Source organism: Pangasianodon hypophthalmus, chromosome 9 (genome assembly GCF_027358585.1).
Source record: "Pangasianodon hypophthalmus isolate fPanHyp1 chromosome 9, fPanHyp1.pri, whole genome shotgun sequence".
NCBI lineage: Eukaryota > Metazoa > Chordata > Actinopteri > Siluriformes > Pangasiidae > Pangasianodon > Pangasianodon hypophthalmus.
The window spans coordinates 10,744,878-10,765,632 of NC_069718.1; the positions used below are offsets into that span (position 1 = coordinate 10,744,878).

Below are 20,755 nucleotides of genomic sequence, written 5' to 3' on the forward strand. Positions count from 1 at the left end.
ATAAATAACAGCCAATCAGAAGCGAGCTTTTAAACACGTGAATGTTTTGTTAGTTATGTTACAGAAACGAACAACTAAATGGAAATTTATCTAAAACAATTTATGTATTTAAAAAAAAAAAAGATTTTAAATATTTACATCATTGTTTTGCAGTGATTAACATTTAGAAGCAAATTAGAATTCTTCAATAATGCCTGCATTTATTTAATTATTTTTTTTTATTTTTCAAAATACATGCAGCTGTTTAATGTAAGGGTTATAAGAAAAATAAAAATGAGTAAAAAAAAAAATACTAAAAAGAAAATTGTAGCGCTGGTCAGGCAGAAGCAGTTGAGTGATCGTGGATGTTTGTCCCAGATGAGTCGAGCACAGATGTCATCGTACGTAATTCACACGAGGAGGAACTATGGCGAATGACAAGGTGAGTGAAGTACTTTCTAGTTTAGCTACAAATAAAAATGCGTCTGTTTTGCAGGTGAAAATGGTCTGATCATTGATAATGACGGTAAGATCATTAGCAGCTGTAATCCTTTGTGTGATGATCCTTCAAATTAATTCAGCTACTAAACCAAAACACTTGCTCTGCTACAGTATGTTATGCTAGCTTGTGTAATATTATCTGTGCCTGTGAACTGATTTGGGATATTGTTCAGCCTGGATTGGAGTTAATTATAAAGTCTAGTTTCTACAAAACTACTTATTCATTGATGCATTTGGATATTAACGAGAGTGAAGTTTGTTTTCATGAGAAAAACTACTAGTCATTGGTTAACTTGTGTATGTGGCACAGTAACACTGTAAATCTGTATGAAAATCTTTCATAAACACATGTGTAAAATGCTCAAATGTACCCATATTTTCTAATCATCACATCATGTTTGTGCGGCGGCCTGGAAAAACCCTACCCATGGTGAAATTTTGACATTTACCATTATCTGTACTCTGCTATATATAGTTTTGTAAACTTTCCTGAACTGAAATATCTTTCCCTTTTGCATGTCTGCATGCCAACTACATGTACAGTTCTAACATTTTAAATTCTGCTTACCTATCAAAGTGAAAAGGGAGTAAAATTGTGTGTAAAGGTTTAATTCCAATTTCACCGTTAAGACGCCCCGCTTCCCTATACACTTATAACCTAATCTACAGCAACATTACTGCTAAAGTTATATAATTTTACAATGGGAAATGAGTTCTCACTGATTATCAGCATCAACCACATCAGTCTCTGTCTCATCAGTTGAGATAAAAGTCACTCGCCGTATTTAAACACGAGCCTCATCGTCTCTTTACTCCACTTATCTCTGTTCACACTAACATCACTGGTTCAACATTCGAGGTTCTTTATTTGTCACATACATATTATATACATGTGATGTAATGTACTGAAATGTTTTTCCGTAGTTCCTCGTCCCATAGGGCAACAACGAACTACAGATATACACACACATAATAAAAATAGAATATAATAAAATATCATAGACATTGGTGAAATAATCACTGATCCAGTCAGTCAGTTCTGTCTTGTTGTTGTGCTTAATTTCTTGTCCTGAAGTCATTTAAACATTTGAAGACTTTGCACATTGTCGTTTAAAACCCCAGTAGCTGGGGTCAGTTCCCTGGCTGGGAATCGAACCCAGGCCGCGGCAGCGAGAGCACCAAGGCCTCGCCAGTAGTCCTCCAGGGACCTAATAAACACATCATGTACCACAAATAAATACATTTATTACATTCTGCAGCGTAACGTTTCAAATTGGGTAGAATAAAACACAAAGAATAAATGGCATTACCTAATTTAATGCACAGTTACATGCCAGACCAGTTCTATCTGTGCTATATAGTCTGAATAGAATTATAGCAAATTCGTAGCAAATTATAACTACAAAACATGTCATTTTTGTGTTTTAGTCTGTGTGTTTGAGGATGTTTTTCAGACTGTTGTTTTGCGGTTGATGATTCACAGATATGATCATACTGCATCTACTGCTGTATTGGTGAAAAGTTTAGATTTCTTCATGCACAGTTGCTTTCACACCTGTTTTAAGTCTTTCTCGTGGGATTATGAAGTTCCTGTTATTGTATTTCATGCACGCAGTCATTTATAGTAGTCTGAAGTATTTATTGAGGTGTGTCAGCTACACTGGGTCAATAGAAATTTAAACAAGAGCAAACCGTCTACAAAGCTGCAGCTAGATACACTGTTGATTACACAAGTTGATTGGACCTATTGAACTATAGGCATTCAAATCTAATTTATTTGTATAGTGCTTTTAACAATGGATATTGTCACAAAGCAGCTTTACACAAATATATAAATTCAGGATATAAATTTTAAATGTATAAATTTATCCCTAATGAGCAAGCCAGACATGAATGTGGCAAGGAAAAACTCCCTGAGACGACATGAGGAAGAAACCAGATAGTGTGATTATAAATTATTCCCTTCTATAACTGTATACTATATGGTCAAAAATTGCAATTGTGTAACCAGGAAATTCATTATAGTTCTAGCATGAAGTCAATTGTGTTCAGGTTATCAACTGTTCATTGATGGAGAGTTGCGTGGAAAACTGTTCATATCAATTGCAGTCCAAATCCATCTTCTTGGTTTCTAAGTGGTACCATCCACAGAATAAAGCTTGTAAAATTTCTCAGTATTCACTGTGTTTTGGGTTGTTGCTTGTGTGTGCAGGATCCCCTGAGTCAGCTGAAGGATCTGGCACAGCTCAAAGATCAACTCGCAGATATTCAGAAAAGAGTGGAGAACGAAGTGCAGGTTGGGATACCACAGGTACAGCCACAATCCTGACCTAATATCCAGCAGGCCTTTTTTTTTTTTTTTAAACTGACTCACAAAACATGACCTAGAATCCACCGAGTCATTCTGTCTTTACACAACTGGTTTACATATAAACACCTGAGACAGTAGACCGGTTTACACTGGCATTGGTTTCTGTTTCTGTAGGACCTGACAATGATTATGAAATAGCTCAATCGTCATTTACAGATGGGTAACAAATAGGAGTGTAATGATTCATTGTGACATGATGCATCACAAAGCAAAAATGTGACGATGTGGATCGTGGAAATCTGCAATTCACATTGTGGGAATCGGCATGTTGATCACAGTAATTATGCATGTAATGCAGTTGCATTGTTTGAACACCAGAGGTCTCAATCTGCACAACCCACAGAGTTACAACACCAAAGGCTGCAGAAAGTCGGACATTTTAGCCGACTTTGGAGCTCTGTTTCTGCTGCAGAGCTCATTATGTTTCATCTAATCATTTTCAAAGTCTGCAGATCAGACATTTATTCAATCAGAATTTATAAATGTATTTATTTATTTTTAAGATATGGTGACCCTGTAGTGCTTAATATCGTTGTTTACGACATTAAACCTCTGTTTATAGCAATTTTTAATTTATTTAGTTTTATAAAGACAAAAATGCACATTGTTTTGCATTGTTTTTGAATCAGAATTTTAAAAAGGAGTCTTTTTCATCATTCAGATTTTGTTCATAATATTCTGAGAATCGAATTGAAATCATGAAGCCAGTATTGTGAATCGAATCAAATTGTGACTGGAGTGTATCGTTACACCCCTAGTAACAAATTAAAGGATTTGTGAATTTGTGGCTCTGTTATACTGTGACAGTGTTTACTTTTCTGGTATGGTTTGTGTCTAACTTGTCCCCTTAGAGTGAAGCATCACTGTATATCAGTTCTGCTCAGTGATCACCTTTCTCTTATAATGAAACATTTCTATCCTGATGGAAGTGGTCTCTTCCAGGATGACCCCGCCCCCATTGTAAGGGCCATTAGACATCATGAAAAAAAAAAACCACACCAAATGAGGGAATATCTTTTGGAAGAATAGTGTTCATTCCTCCAGAAATTTCTAATCCTAATAAACAAAACACTCCAGCCTTATAAGCTTTACAACCACAAAATAATAATTAAAAAAAGGAATGTTATGGACATCAACACATAAGTGTTCTTTGAGAAGAAAATCCGAGTTTCATGGTTAAGGAGACATGAGGTGGTGGTAGCATCACCTACTGTGCTTAACATTTCTTACTTATTTGACTCATGAATGTCTTGTGTTTGACTAAAGCAGAAAGGTTTCTGACTGGCCTCTCTCCTACAGGGTGGCTCACTGTTAGCCTCTCCGTTCCTGAAGGGCTTCCTGGCTGGCTATGTGGTGTCCAAATTACGCGCCTCGGCCGTCTTGGGGGTCGCTTTGGGAACTCTTACGGGCATCTACGCTGCACAGACCTATCAGGTGCCGGACATCGAGAGGACCATAAAGGACTATCTGAACTCTTTGAAGAAAGGCCCTAATAATTAACACAGTGAAAGAGAGAAGGAATCGTGAAGCAGCCTGAAACGCAATCAAAGAAAAGTTCACTTATGGTCTAATTTAATATTTGAGTTCCGTAGTTGTCTGGACAAATCATGGCTAAGAGTCTGAACAGGAAATGAAAACTGACAACTAGTTGAAGTGGCTGCTGTTTGTTTTTATATTACACTACGAAAGAGTTAGTTTTTAGTTAATTCTAAATTTTGTCCTGAGAGCTGTCTGCTTGTTGTCTGCTTGCCATAAAGGTTTAATCCTGTCCAGCTTTTATTATTCATTATAATCAGTTCAAATTTAAAACACAAGGTACAAGTTTAGATTTTATGTAGAAAATGATCATCATTAAGAATGTTGGTTCTACTGAAACAGACCCTCCACGCGCTAAGCGATGGCTCCGTGGTACTCGTTGGGTCTTTCTCCTGATCATCTCAGTCCTCATTTACGGCTCTCACGCTCCTCTCATCTCTCTCACTAAATCAAACGGCCGTGTTCCCTTCAGCCCGTCATCGTGCGTTGTTCTGATCGAATTCAGCAAGCTGCTGATCTCTCTCAGTGCTCTCTTTGCTTCAGGGGACATCCACACCATCAAGGTTTCTGTATCCTGGGCCTCAGTGGTGCCGTACGCTCTCCCTGCTCTGCTTTACGCGTTCAACAACAACCTGGTGGTCTTCATGCAGGCCTACATGGACCCCAGTTCATTCCAGGTCCTCAGCAACCTGAAGATCGCCTCCACCGCTCTACTCTACACCTCCTGCCTGAGGAAGAGGCTGCGCCGCGCTCAGTGGACGGCCCTGGCGTTTCTCATGGTGGCCGGGGCACTTCACAGCTACTCCAGCCTGGATTGGGAGATTCCAGATCAGGGAGAAGAGGACGCAAGAGCCGGGCTTCACATCACAGCCTGGGGACTGCTGCTTGTACTCCTTTACTGCTTCGTGTCCGGACTTGCTGCAGTCTACACTGAAAAAGTTTTAAAAAGCCAGCGTCTGCCTCTGAGCCTGCAGAATCTGTTCCTGTATATATTTGGCGTGGGGATCAATCTGACGTCACATTTCTACAGCAGTGGAACAGAGCAGGCCTTTCTAGACGGATATTCTGCACTGGTGTGGGTCATCGTAGCAGGACAGGCAGCTAACGGCCTGCTGATGTCTGTAGTAATGAAACATGGAACTGGAATCACGCGACTCTTCATCATCTCCTCAGCCATGCTGGTGAACAGCGTGCTCTCCTGGTGGCTGCTGGGATTGCAGCTCACGCCTTTCTTTCTCCTGCCTGTGCTGATGATCGCAGTAGCTGTGTACCTCTATTACAGGTAAATCATCTGGAAGTAGGGCTGCACACTTAACTGTATTTTAATCAGGAGTTCAATTCCTGGCTTTGTAAATAAATTAAACATAATGGAATCCAGTGTTCATCTGATTGACTAATGACATATGTTGATTGATTTATTCTTTTTTTTGTGCATTGAATCATGAGCTCCCCATTTAATTAAAAGTGGTGATTTTAGTTCATTTATTGTCTAATTTTTACATTTTTAAGCTCCTATATAAAAGTTGAAAATGAATAAAATGATAGTTGGTAAAGGGAAAACATTTTTTATTAGGTCTGTTTGAAATAAAATTCACAATCTTTTTAAAAACGTCCCACAGAAACAGAAGACAAGGTAGAAGGGGTCTAATTGTGCATTTTGACAGAAATATCATATCACAATACTTTAAGACAGTTCTATGAAGACAGTTATGCTAACAAACTACCAGCGAAATAGTAGTTTTTTGAACATTAAAAAAAGGTTCTATGATTATGTTTATTTATTGGGAACAAAAACAACAGAAAAAGAGGAAAAGTAAATATTCTGTAAAAAAATAACATTTAACAATTTTATAGATTCAGTATTACATGTTAAGAAAAATCAGCTGTAATTGTTTTTAAAACTGTCTAAAAAGTGTTATAGAACGACATCATGATATCCGTGATATCTCAGAAAAGTGCATTCGGTCATAATCTATCACAGTTTTGATATTATATTGTCATAGGCCTTGTTCTAATTGTAACAGCAAATTAGAGATAAAATCTATAGAGAGACTTTAAAAAAACATTATTGCTTTTTGTGTTGTACATCTACTGACATATAATTAAACTACATTATCTATCAGAATTTCTGTTTAATTTTTTTGAATCATAAGACTTTCTTAAATAATATAAGACATTTCATTCACTCATTACTTTTTCCTGAATTTCTATAATTACTGTGATAAATAATTGTCATTTCAATACTGAGGAAAACAAATCAATCATTCTAACCTTCATTGTGCAGCCCTACATGCTGTAATGGTGTGTGTTTGTGTATGCTTTGTTTATTTTATTATATTTATATTTAAATAGATTTGTGAATTTATTTAGATACGGGACTGGATTAGGTGTGTGCTGTGTGGTAAAACATATTCATCTCTTTTAAGCTTGAATGCCATGTGTTTTTTTTTTTTTTTTGGTTTGTTTTTTGGGGGTTTTTTTTTTTTGGTTTTTTTTTTTATTATTATTATTAAACAATGCAAAAGTTGATGTAGCACAGAGTCTGTAAGTGTTTATGAATGAAATTATGGAAATAAATATTATAAATATGTATCGTGGCTTTTGTCTGTGTATGTGTTTGATTTATGTAAAACCTTGTGTTACCATTACAAGGTTATCCAGCGTTGTTACTTGGTACTTCATGTGACCGAAAGCATTTACTCTACAGATGTGGGTTTTATAACCGAGGTGTAACTCTGGCTGACTCGTTCACTCGTGCAGCTTGGTTTTGTCAGACACAGCCTTCAGCTCAGCCAAAGCTACAGCAAGAGAAAAATCAAATCAGTGGAAGAGATGCACACAGGACACAAGCAATTGTCACTCTGGTGATGTCAAGGGTACGTCTTATATACCTTTAGTTAGGGGACCTAGAATATGTAGTTAACCTTTTATAATGCATTAAATCTACATAATTTGACCTGAAAGACCAAATTATGGGGGGGGGTTCTCTAATGAACATGTACTTGAAAGTTCATAAAAAAAATCAGTTATATTACAGAAATATAAATATGGAAAAAGGAGTAAGGAATAAAAAGCAGGGTAGTGTGATGCCTGAAGTTCATCTCAATGTTCCATTCCTCTTATACCACAACAATTTGCCAACAATTTTAAAATTAAAGAATGACAAACTTTTTTTTTCCCCCGCTTATAGTTACATTTAATGTTGTGGAACAGTTATTCACTCATCAGCATCTCATGCCAGTAATATAACTTTATTATAAATAGAAATAATTTAGCTGGAAGGAGCTTTTCCCACTGGCTGATAATTGTCTCAGAACTAGTTTTAAACACTATAAAAATATTTTATTATTATTATTATTTTTTTTATAAAATGCCAATCCCTAACGCAGACACAGCCATTTCAAGCAAATAGTGTCAGGGTTTGTGCATAAAACTCCAGAAGCAGTTTTGGTAATTACTGGTTTAGAAGAACAGCAAATCCTCACCTCATCATAAAACATTTTACCCTCGTCACACTACATCATCACACTTCATCATCACACTACATCAATGCTTTCCCTGCTAATAATAAGTCAAAAACTAATAGGTTCTTATAAGTTTTACTGCAGCATAACTGTGCTAGCATTTTGTCTAAAAGGTCTCGGAGATGATCTGAGTCACCTTTGAGGAGCTGCATGTTGTCATCCTGAAGCTGCTGGTTTTGGGAAGACAGATACACAGCGTCCTGAATGGCTTCCAGCAGCAGAGTCCTGTACCTGCCTTCTGCTAGCCGCTTCTGCTCCTCCAGCACCTGACGAAATGTCCGAAACACCTAAAGAAAAGCAAGTGCACATTAAATTCAAGTTATTTCAACATTTTGACACATTTAATTATAATATCAAGGCCTATATTTCTGTCATCTCAGCCACAAAATATACACTATGTTAATGAAAACATTTGAAAATATTTAATAAATTGTAAAATTACATACAAAATACAGTATTCTACGTTTATTTTATTTATTAGAAATATATCATGTATAATGTTTATTTCTTTTTATACCACAGTGCTGTTAAATTCTCGAATCTGATTGGATGATCCACAACAGTAAACTAAATGAATAAAAAATATGACGTGTGGTTCTTTATTTAATAATAATAATGAACTGGTAAATTGCTGTGGTATAAGATGAAAAAAATCTTAATTTTCATCAATGATTATTTTCCTATGAAAATAATCGTGTTTTAGTCCTATACATATTTTCCATATTTATAATAAGAACTCTTTTATTGTGCCTTGCTGGATTGTGCTCCTCAGTCAGATTTGCCTGAACATGATCTTTGTATCATAAATGTGATTTTTTTTTTTTAAAAAATGATCCTCCATCTTCATTAGAGAATTCATAAGGTTTCATGTAAAATCTTTTTTAGATGTATTTCACTTTTACGTTGTCAGTGAAAAGATATTGTACGTTATATTTTTGTTTTGTTGAGTTACATCCCTGGTTCTATTTAAAGTCTAATTATGTGGCTTAAACAAGTTTAAAAGTTCACTATATCCATGGTCCCCTACCTAAAGGTACAAAAAGACGTACCCTTGAGGGCGTCACCCCAGTAATGAGTGTTTGCATCCTGAAAGATATTAATGAAGTGTTTATGTAGGAGAAATGTAATGGGTTAGTTGGATCTCAACAGTATATTAGAGTTAAAGAATATGCTTAATCAGTTTGGCATGCAGGCTTCCCTCTTACCTGTAGGCTCTCCTCTCTGAGAGAGTGCATTTCCCGCTGGTGGAGGTTATACTGAGCCTCCAGGTCTGCCTCAGCCTGCTGGTTCTCTCTGCGCAGGGCCTCAATCTGCAGCACCAGGATCTGCCTCTCTCTTCTCAGGCACATCACTTCATCCGGCAGACCCTCTGCCTACACATGGAAGGAGTGATCATTTAAATTAATTCAGTTTTAATGCCATGACACATGCATATAAAGTGTAACAATGCAGCAAAACAGCAGACATGATATGAGACACTTTCATGCATAAATCTCGTATGAAGCTTGTTTTACGATTGTTTTTTTTTAAAGGTGTAAGTTAAAACCCAATGAAAACAAATTAGAGAAGGCTGTGTCAAGTGTAAATTGTTCATCCTTATCTTGCAAGTTAGTTTGTCCAGCACATGAAGCCTATGTTAGTGAATGAATATGTACTAAAATGTATGAATGAGTGCATTTACTACTCCGGTATTAAAGTCAAGATAAGCTCTGTAGTGTAAATACACACAAGCTTTACTCATATGGTAATAACAATCTAACAGCTGATTGTATTATTTATTTTACACTAGGTCTTGATAAAAAACTGTGAGCGAAGTGAAGGTTCTGATTTGGAGGATTTTAAGAACGATGTTAATGTCTACATGAGATGTTAGGTGAACTTTCTGAGTAGCTTGGAAGGAATGCCAGAGCTAATATTCCCACCTGCTCTTCCTGCAGTTCACTTTCCATCTTCAACAGTTCCTCCTGTATCACTCTCTCATGATCTTCTTTCATCTTCCTCATCCGCTCCTGTAGTTTGGAGTATTCCTCCTGTGACCATGTGTCAAGCTGGTGCAGTGTCAGTGAGTAAATTAGTGTATCATTCGCATCTATAAGAATCTGTTATCATTAATATATTTATTAGTTTTCTCACATTTGGTCATACGTCAATGCAAATATGTTGTTATTATTAAAGAAAGTCATTAGTATTTACACATTTTTGTACAACAGAGCCGTTGAATTCTCAAATCTGATTGATCAGAAGGTGTTAATTAATGTTCTGTACTGTAATAGCAGATCTGACAGTAGTTTCGACTGCAAGGTTAATGACAGGATTATATTAATGAGCTCATTTGAATATGTTATTGTTTCTATAATATCAACTTATAGTGAATGCATGAGAAGATGCATTTTTTAGGGTTTATGAACTTCAAGACAGAGGAAAAAAAAATAGTGGTGAGGGAACGACTGTTTATAGCTTCTATAACGTAAGTGGTAACAGGAAGTCGCTTGTTTATGGAGGTTCCTCAACATTAAATGTTACTAAAATGGTTAAAAATTATAATGTTGTCCTTTAATAAATACAAGCTAATTAGCCTGTTAGTGTGGTATAAGAGGGATAAAACACTTTGCAACGTTCTGCTATAAAAGTAACTCCACTTGGCATTAGGCCACATCACTCTGTCATTGATTATTTTCCTGTAACAGCGCACCCCTAAGTGTTTTTCCCTTACTTACTCACTCATCAGTGAAAATAAAACTTTGAGTAATGGTCTTTTTTTAAATAACATTTCTAAATCCAGTCACTTACTGGACTACAGTCTTGTCCTGATTGTTGTGATTCTTCAGGAGAATTCTTTTGTGTTTTCTCCTCTTTCTGCAGTTCCTCTTTGAGCTGCTTTATGCGCTTGACCCTCTCCTGGTTCCTCTCCACACTGGTTCTGCCCTCTGCCATCACCAACATCATCAGTCACCATTATTATTATCAACATTAATTATCCATCATCATCATGATACATCATCATGATTCATCCTCAGTCATCATCATCATAAGCAGCAGCATTAACCTTATTTGTGTGGTAATGGTAAGTAGTGTAATTTTGTTTTAAACTGGATAAGGAATGAGAGTTAGTGGAGCAAACTGAGATATCCATATAGGAAAGTTCAAGTAATCCATTTGTATCATATTCATTGTTTATCCTTTAGTATTAGACAGTTCCTTACATATTTTTTAAGATTCAACTTTACGGTCATTGTGCAGAATAAGAGTACAGAGCCAATGAAATGCAGTTTTTCCACATATCTCGGCTTGCTACAAACCTGGGGTAAGAGCGCAGGGTCAGCCATGATATGGCACCCCTGGAGCAGATGTGGTTAAGGGCCTTGCTCAAGTGCCCAACAGCAGCAACTCAACAGTGCTGGGGCTTGAACGCCTGACCTTCCGATCAGTAACCCAGAGCCTTAACCGTTCAGCCACCACTGCCCACATTTTCTCATGTGTATTATAAAATTTTGCAATGTTATCTGATCTAATCTGAGCTTGCCAAGCTTCACCTACACAAACACATACTGTATGTACATACACACCTTTGAGGTGCATTTCCATTTCTTCTCTCAGCAAATGTTGTAAGTTGTTCTTCCTCTCTGCTGAAGCTGACAGAGGTCTCTCCATCATAGATTCCCTGTCGATTTCCTCCTGAACCTAACAACAGACAGTCCTTGTAGCATTGTATATATATTTTCTTCCAGCATGTTGTAATTCTGCTTTATTTGAAGCATGAGACTTTACTGGATATACTGTACAAAAACTTTTTAGATTTCCAAACATTAGTTTTTCCAGCACAAAATTAAATGTTACAGAAAAATGTTTGGCAGAAAAATGTTTGTTCATAAGAGAACACTTTTCAGACAAAAAAAAAAATAATGAAGGCTGCTGAGATTTGCTGCAAAAATAAGAAACAAGTGTGACTTTTTTTTTTTAATGTAGAAACATTTAATTTAATTATTTTTGAAGGCATCTTTGCTCTACAGCATTTCTTTGCATGTGCCTAAGACTTTTGCACAGTACTGTATGTATATATATATATATAATCTTGATCTATGGTTTGATAATCACCTGAAGTACTTTATGCATTCAGAGCCTGACTATGTAAGGCAGTTTTTTTTATAACAGTTGAAATTGTAGATATGTATTTTATGTATTTTACTTACTGCTGTAAAATACTGTTAAAGGTTAATTTCCATAAATTGCAGTAAATATGCTACAGCTACTGCTACTACTGATGCTGTTACTGCTGCTACTGCTACTACTACTACCACTACCACCACTACTACTGCTGCTGCTGCTGCTACTACTACTGCTACTACTACTACCACCACCACAACCACTACTACTGCTACTGCTACTGCTACTACTACTACTGCTGCTGCTGCTGCTGCTACTACTGCGACTACTACTACTACCACCATCACAACCACTACTACTCCTACTGCTACTACTACTACCACTACCACTACTACTGCTGCTGCTGCTACTACTACTGCTACTACTACTACCACCACCACAACCACTACTACTGCTACTGCTACTACTACTACCACTACCACCACTACTACTGCTGCTGCTGCTGCTACTACTACTGCTACTACTACTACCACCACCACAACCACTACTACTGCTACTGCTACTACTACTACCACTACTACCACTACTACTACTGCTGCTGCTGCTACTACTACTGCTACTACTACTACCACCACCACAACCACTACTACTGCTGCTGCTACTGCTACTAGTACTACCACTACCACTACTACTGCTGCTGCTGCTGCTGCTGCTACTACTACTGGTACTACTACTACTACCACCACAACGACTACTACTACCACTACTACCACTACTACTGCTACTACTACTACCACTACCACTACTACTGCTACTACTACTGCTACTACTACTACTACTACCACCACAACGACTACTACTACTGCTGCTGCTGCTGCTACTACTACCACTACCACTACCACTACCACCACTACTGCTGCTGCTGCTGCTGCTACTACTACTGCTACTACTACTACTACTACCACCACAACGACTACTACTACTACTACTGCTGCTGCTACTGCTACTACTACTACTACTGCTACTACTACTACTACTGCTGCTGCTGCTGCTACTGCTACTGCGACTACTACTACCACCACCACAACCATTACTACTGCTGCTGCTACTGCTACTACTACTACCACTACCACTACTACTGCTACTACTACTGCTACTACTACTACTACTACCACTACCACTACCACTACTACTGCTACTACTATTGCTACTACTACTACTACCACCACAACGACTACTACTACTACTACTGCTACTACTACTGCTACTACTACTACTACTACCACCACAACGACTACTACTAATACTGCTGCTGCTGCTACTGCTGCTGCTACTACTACTACCACTACCACTACCACCACTACTTCTGCTGCTGCTGCTGCTACTACTACTGCTACTACTACTACCACCACAACGACTACTACTACTACTACTGCTGCTGCTACTGCTACTACTACTACTACTACCACTACTACTGCTGCTGCTGCTGCTACTACTACTACTGCGACTACTACTACCACCACCACAACCATTACTACTACTGCTGCTACTGGTACTACTACTACCACTACCACTACTACTGCTACTACTACTGCTACTACTACTACCACTACCACTACTACTGCTACTACTACTGCTACTACTACTACTACTACCACCACAACGACTACTACTACTACTGCTGCTGCTGCTACTGCTGCTGCTACTACTACTACCACTACCACTACCACCACTACTGCTGCTGCTGCTGCTGCTACTACTACTGCTACTACTACTACTACTACCACCACAACCACTACTACTACTACTACTGCTGCTACTGCTACTACTACTACCACTGCTACTACTACTACCACTACCACTACTATTGCTGCTACTACTACTGCTACTGCTACTACTACCACCACAACCACTACTACTACTACTGCTACTACTACCACCACAACCACTACAACTACTACTATTGCTATTATTATTATTATTATTATTATTATTATTATTGTTATTGTTGTTAGCAGTACTACTACTACTACTACTACTACTACTAATAGTAATAATAATAATGGTTAAGCATAGGTGCCAGTACTTACAGTTGTATCCATGCTGTGTGTAGAGTGGAAAACTGCTGCGTTGTCCCTCCTGCTCTGCAGTACAGCAGGTCATTGTGCTACACTGCAGTAAAATATTTATTAGTGAGTATCCACTTTCTCCACTCTGAGGTGCTCTAAATCATCTAGTTAAACACAATGACTGTGACTTACTATTACAGGATTATCATGGCGTCTCAGAGCAACTCAGGAGCATGTTATAGAGTATTCAGGGTTTCATGGTTTTATAATCACGTTTCATCGTTTTCTAATCAGTGTTCATCAGTTTCATGTTTTTTTTTCTATGTACTTTTTTAAATATACAGTATATTTACTGTATCTCTAACCACCTAATGTTGGATGGTAGCTGTTACTCAGAAGTATAATGTCTGTATTAACCTGCTTTTTACCCCTTCTTTGTACTCTAGGATTTTCTGTTTTACTGTTGTTGTAATTTTTTTCTGGCTTCCCACAGATTTTGTTTCATTTTTAACAAAATTAGTGTGATGGAATAGTTATTGGAATAAACACTTACAATTTTTTAAACTTACAAACTTTTTATATTTGGTGTCTGGTCTTACTTCTACTTTTACCCTACTAATCTACCAATAACTTATGCCTGTGTGCTTATGTAAATTATCTTTTGAAGAATTCCTCCCTTTTAAACAGGAACTTTTTTTTTAGGAACATCTGAATTCTGTTAACACTCATAGCTGCCATTCATAAAAATCCAGTTAGTTAGACAAACCTTGAGAGATTCCCAGATTGTGTACATTTACATATAAGAGAAAATGTACATTTAACATGAACCATAGGCTTCAAACCATATATCTGGTGTGAGTTATTGCAAATTTATATATCGATTACATCCATTTGTCAATTTAATATAGCATGTTTTTCTCTTACACACATGAACGTAATGAAAATTTGGGGAATTTTTTTAATTTTGTGAGATATTAATGACTTAAAAGAAATGAATCCAAAACAAATACATAAATTAAGGCAATTTCATATCTACAGTAATTGTCCTTTGGTCATTCTGTGAGTTTTGTGGGCATCATTAAGTGTAAATCAGCTGTGAATGAGTTTGTTAATTTGCAGGAAATTGGCATTTTTCAACATATGCACTTAAGTACAATTCAGTGATACTGAAACTTTTGTCAGTCAGGAATTTCTGGTTCTGTTTGGTCCTCAAAAACACTTACACACAACGTTACTGAAAGATTCAGAAATGATAACTAATGTATCTCCTACTTCAGGTAGGTGGACTGTTTTGATGCAGAAGTAATCAGACCTCTTTAGAATAAGGAGGCATGGTTTATTTGAAGGCCACTTATTTACAATACATTCCTTTTCATTCATAGACCCATATCCTACAGTCTTTTGCCATCTCCTAACATGCCTTAAGTTAAAAAAATTAAAATAGGCAAATTAATAATAAACATAGAACAGGAAAGGATACAGCTACATGAGCATTATGTGTGTCAGTATGTAGCAACTATTAGGAATGTAACATTAATCACTAATAAACATCTCTAAATAGAACAAAACAGAATGAGATGCTAAATGAATTTATTTGTAGTAATCAAGAATTAATCACTTTACTCAAATCTCTGTGAAATAAAGAGTCAGGTAAGAGACCGATACTAGACAGGAGAGCTAATAGTATCTGATTTTTAATGATAGAGTGTGTTTGATTTTGGATGCAAGATTTCAGCCTCCACTGTGCATTCTGCTGGCTTTGGCCTGGAATAAGAGAGAGAAAAGAAAGTGGGTTAGAAGCACTAACATTGAAATCCTTGCTTACACCACGTAGAGTTGGTTAGAGAAACTAAACATTAATAACATTCTCTGTGTTGCATGATGTGTTTTGATGTTATGGAAAAAGACTCTCACCAAGCTTTTAGTTGACTGTGGTGGTTCCGACATCAGATACATGGATCAGAAGAGGAGCAGAAATAGAGCATATTAGTAATCAACCAAACACATGCATTTGACTGAATTTATAGAAACTGAAATTTACTGAAGAATTTATAGAAACTTGGGATTTTACTGTAATGTTGTACTGACAATGTTATATGACTTGTTCTTATAGACATCATGACCAAACTCTCATGCTTTCTGGGGAAACAATGTGTGTTAAACTTGAAGGTTTAGTTAAGGGGTTTAGTTCTTGTGAATGGAAGGAAAAGAGTGGAAAGGTGTGTTCCAGTTGTAGTGAATGATGGGAGAATGGTGGAAAGTGGGCTCTAGTTGTAGTGAATGATGGGAGAATGGTGGAAAGGTGGGCTCTAGTTGTAGTGAATGATGGGGGAATGGTGGAAAGGTGGGCTCTAGTTGTAGTGAATGATGGGAGAATGGTGGAAAGTGGGCTCTAGTTACAGTGAATGATGGGGGAATGGTGGAAAGGTGGGCTCTAGTTGTAGTGAATGATGGGAGAATGGTGGAAAGTGGGCTCTAGTTGCAGTGAATGATGGGAGAATGGTGGAAAGGTGGGCTCTAATTGTAGTGAATGGTGGCAGAATGGTGGAAAGGTGGCTCCCAGTTCTAGTGAATGGTGGTGTTTATAATCTCTGTGTAATATACAGCTATGACATTGTGAAACTGTTTCACATCAGTTATTAGAGCTGATGATGTCTCCCAGATGACATGTTATAACACAATCCCTTTTGCCAAGAAAGAGGCCAAGACTATTAAACATGACCTGCATAACCCAAAGTCCTTCACAGACAGTGTGTTGGTCCATCATTAAAACTCCTTATCATGTACTAGTTACACTCATGATATCACCTAACAGTGACTTTATACAGCAATGACTTAGCTGACCTAATTACACTTAGATGCTTCTGAGATTTGGAAACCCACCATTGCCGCATTCCAGGGGGCCACGTGTCAGTGTGTCAGGGATCTCCTTGCCGTTCTTATCCACACACCAGCAATAGCCAGTGCTGTGCCAGCACTGCTTGGGCTTGTAGTTGCCCTCCTCATCGCACTGTGGCTGATAGAAGCCTGGTTTGATCTGCCCAGCCTCGATCTTACACTTAGTCTCCACCACGGCAGCTACAGAGGGAAGGAGGAAAGCAAAGATAAACAAAGAGACCTGCATCTAAGTTGTTTTATATAAGATCTATATTTCAATATGCTATTATTTCTTGCTGCTATGAAACATCTAACTTCTATTACTAAAATACCAGCACTGGTATTTTGGTTTAGTATGATAAACCTAAAGTTCTGCTACATGTACATTATGATCCAAAGGTTTGATGTCACAACCAAAAACTGTTTCTATTTAATAATTTATGAAAAAGTTGATAGATTATACAAGAATTATATAAGAACACATAATTCTTATAATAAAAAATGACTAAATAATTAAATTGAATTTAGACTAAATAAATAATTTTTCTTCTCCAAGGTACAAACAATACAAATGTTCAACAATGTTTCAGAAAAGAAGAATTTTTTGCTTTATAGTTATAAAAACTGATCATTTCTAAACTGTTAAATTTGCTAAATAAAAACAGATCCTGATAGGGAACTCAGATTTCTGGACCCTATAGTGTGTGTGAAGAAGAATCTGTTTCCTACCAGGAAGCTCAGTGGTCTTGGCCTCCTCCTCAAGCTTGTCTGCCCTGATGTCAGTGAGCAGAGGCATGTGTTTCAGGGGCACAACCATCCTCCTAGGAACAGCTCTAGGGCCTTCTAACAACAAAAAGATGATTAATTCCTTTGTTCATAATTTACTTACTGTGCATACAAGCTTACGCCTTTTTCTCTTATTAAAAAAAACCCTCTTAATATTAGTCATATGGATTCCTTATGCCATAACTGTTTTATTAATAAGCTTGTACTATACAGCGTTTCACTTCTGCTTCATTATTTTCCTATAGTGACATCACTCTCGTCTCACTCTGGTTCTTTCCACCCTCTCCCTATGTGTCCACTGATCATATATGAGCCTGTTCAGATAATTAGTGACTTACTGCTGTGAAAATTCAATCAAATAAATATGAAGAATATTACAGATATCTTTATACAACATTGTGGAAAGGGTGAGAGACATTTTAATTTCTAATGTAAAGGTGGATTTTACATTTGATTGTGTTATCATTTGATGCATCATTGTTCCTTTTATAATAATAAGTGTTTTGTACTGTACCATCCACAAGGCCGCTTCCCTCCCTCTGGCTTGGGAAGCTGGATGACTGCAGTCTCTGAAAAAAAAGGAACGCAGTTTATTCATTACAATCAAAAGGACAGTGTAATACAAGAATACAGTCATGGGTCATTACAAACACAAATCTGTTAAAAAACAAACAACAAAAAAAAGGGTCAGGATTGTGTCTGACTTTCTGGACTAATAGTCCAGGAAAGATCCCTAGTGCTGTGTTTCTCGTTCTGTAGCTCAGATCTCACCGTGAGTGGTACGTGCTGTTTTGAGCCGTCCTCATCAAGGCCCACCATCAGTGGCATTTTGCTCATGGAGGTGCGCATTATTTTAGGAGCCACTATGGAGACAAGGAGAAACAGCAAATCATTAATAATTGCACTTGAATAATAAGTAGATTCAAATAAAACATTTCCCCTTATTTTCTGTTGTTATTTATTAATATATTCATGTCCCCGTCTACCTCACTACAGCATATCTTATGCCTTCCTGTTACTTCACATCTTGTTTTCATAATTTTATTCTAATTCCTAATTGCATTTCAACATGCATAGTTTGGTCCTGCTCTTTCGCTTCCCCATTCTCTAATTTTTTGTGTCGCTTTCTGTCTGTCGTACCTGTAAGCATGCGAGTGAGCTCCTTCTTCAGGGTGTCCTGACCCTGCTCCAGAGCGTGGAGATGATCCTTCTGTCCCACGACATAGTAGGCCGTGAAAGCCTGACCAGCCAGCAGGAGACATGCCAGCACGGTCAGACCGGCCACCTTCAGTGCTTTACCATTGGGGCTCCTGCTCAGAGAAGAAAAGGCAAATTTGACATTTTACAACTACTTTCTTATTTTACAATTTATAATTTGTCATTTTTATTTCATGAGTTGTAGTACTTGGTCTGTCTCTTACGCATGTGCATAAAAAAAAAAAAAAACATCTGTAATGATCATTGCTAAAATATGGTAAGTAAAAAAAAATTTAAGTAATATGGTAAGTAATAAAAAATTCTGTTTGAATATAGAATATGTCAATAAAATATTATGAGTTTATAAATAATTTGCTAAATTAAAAAAAATAATATAATATTTATTAGATGTTATGTAATGCTTACACATTTTAATTAAATTAGAAATTTAATTGGAAAAAAACAGAATATGACAAATTATTAGGCATGTTTTAAACTAAACTGACACAAACAAGATTTGATTAAACTGCTTGCTATACAGATTATTTTCTTCACATTGCATAAGGGCTCCACAAGCAGATTAATAGACTTGGGGAAATGAGGTATAAAGGTTCTTGATAACACCTGGATAAAGCTTAAAGTCCATATATGTTACAAAAAAATACAAATAAATAAAAAAAAATTCTTTAATATACGATAATAGATTTATAGATCTAGATTTTTTATATAATAGATAATAGATAATAGATTTTTTAAATATGCTAGGTAAGTGGAGTAGATTCAAATAAAAGAGATAAATAAATAAGCATTATCTTAAAATGTTTTTATATATCAGTTCGTCTGACCAATCACAAATATTCCTGGAGTGTGATGTCACATGTCGCTGGGTAGAACTGGTTTCCTATTCATTACAGCGACGCAGCAAACTTGCAAACCTACAGCCTAATATACTGCAAATCATTTTATAAATAAAAGTTTAGATATTTCTGTGCGCCTTTGTACCAAAAGCATGATATTAATGAAATAAATATTAATAAGCAGAGATCAATAAATCGTTGGAAATGAATCTATTTTAATAAATAAATGAATTCAAATAAGTAAGTGATATTTTATGACAAATTTTACTCTGGAATTTCTAGTTTATATGTCAATAAAATAAATGACTCCACTGCAGTATTGGCAATAAATAATAATAATAATAATAATAATAATCATAATAATAATAAATACTTAAGAGCACATAGTTAATTCTGGTTATCTTTAAATAAATAATAATAATAATAATAATAATAATAATAATAATAATAAAAAATAATAAAAAGGTTTTATAAACTCAGTGGAGATGTGTGTGTGTGTGTGTGTGTGTGTGTGTGTGTGAAGTCTCACCGCCTCGGCTCAGTCACAGTCTCGGAGCTGGAGGCTCTCTCCAGCAGGGCGTCGTTATGCTGGTCATCCATCCTCTCAGGTGTGTGTGTGTGTGTGTGTGTGTCTCTATGTGTGCTGGATTTATTTCTCTCTGGTGAAGACTGAAACTAAAATGAACGCACTGCAGCCTAGAAACAGTTTTTATCCAGTGGGGCGGCACTGCGTGTGGGTGTGTGTGTGTGTTATTTTTTGTTTTTTTTAATCTAGGCTGATGGAAAGCCCCAGATTGAGAAGGCGAGGAGGAGCTGAGGAGCAGTAGACGCCTGTCAGCACACACACACTAGCCTACTTCCGCACTACATAGTCACACAGGATGCTTACCAGCGCGCGCTCTGTATTGTCAGAGTGTTTAGTCAAACTGCATTACGAATGAACTAGAGAATCGA

General features: G+C 36.8%; 4 protein-coding genes across 5 annotated transcripts; 2 read left to right on the forward strand and 2 right to left on the reverse strand.

Moving 5' to 3' along the window:
• Positions 1-276: 276 nt before the first annotated feature.
• LOC113529465 (SLC35A4 upstream open reading frame protein) lies at positions 277-4,685 on the forward strand. The gene is made up of 3 exons (XM_026918657.3): positions 277-421; positions 2,693-2,791; positions 4,151-4,685. Exons 1-3 carry the CDS (start codon positions 407-409, stop codon positions 4,349-4,351), a joined length of 315 nt encoding a protein of 104 aa, XP_026774458.1. The 5' UTR covers positions 277-406; the 3' UTR covers positions 4,352-4,685.
• Positions 4,686-4,691: 6 nt separating this feature from the next.
• On the forward strand, positions 4,692-5,868 carry slc35a4 (solute carrier family 35 member A4). The gene has a single exon (XM_026918656.3). It carries the CDS (start codon positions 4,693-4,695, stop codon positions 5,671-5,673), a length of 981 nt encoding a protein of 326 aa, XP_026774457.3. The 5' UTR covers position 4,692; the 3' UTR covers positions 5,674-5,868.
• Positions 5,869-7,005: 1,137 nt separating this feature from the next.
• Positions 7,006-11,586, reverse strand: si:dkey-201i24.3 (trichohyalin). Its single transcript, XM_034307408.2, has 6 exons — positions 11,478-11,586; positions 10,702-10,838; positions 9,834-9,959; positions 9,117-9,284; positions 8,048-8,198; positions 7,006-7,185 (listed from the first exon to the last, which is right to left on the reverse strand). The coding sequence occupies exons 1-6, from the start codon at positions 11,563-11,565 to the stop codon at positions 7,136-7,138; spliced, it is 720 nt and encodes a 239-aa protein (XP_034163299.2). The 5' UTR covers positions 11,566-11,586; the 3' UTR covers positions 7,006-7,135.
• Positions 11,587-15,399: 3,813 nt separating this feature from the next.
• On the reverse strand, positions 15,400-20,493 carry cd74a (CD74 molecule, major histocompatibility complex, class II invariant chain a). Of its 2 annotated transcripts, none has more exons than XM_026919529.3 (8): positions 20,331-20,493; positions 18,888-19,057; positions 18,519-18,610; positions 18,262-18,316; positions 17,691-17,801; positions 16,968-17,162; positions 15,999-16,013; positions 15,400-15,848 (listed from the first exon to the last, which is right to left on the reverse strand). In XM_026919529.3, exons 1-7 carry the CDS (start codon positions 20,399-20,401, stop codon positions 16,006-16,008), a joined length of 702 nt encoding a protein of 233 aa, XP_026775330.1. In that variant the 5' UTR covers positions 20,402-20,493; the 3' UTR covers positions 15,400-15,848; positions 15,999-16,005. The 2 variants fall into 2 exon arrangements, with proteins under 2 accessions (XP_026775330.1, XP_026775329.1); XM_026919528.3 differs by having other exon boundaries at positions 17,691-17,804.
• Positions 20,494-20,755: the final 262 nt, after the last annotated feature.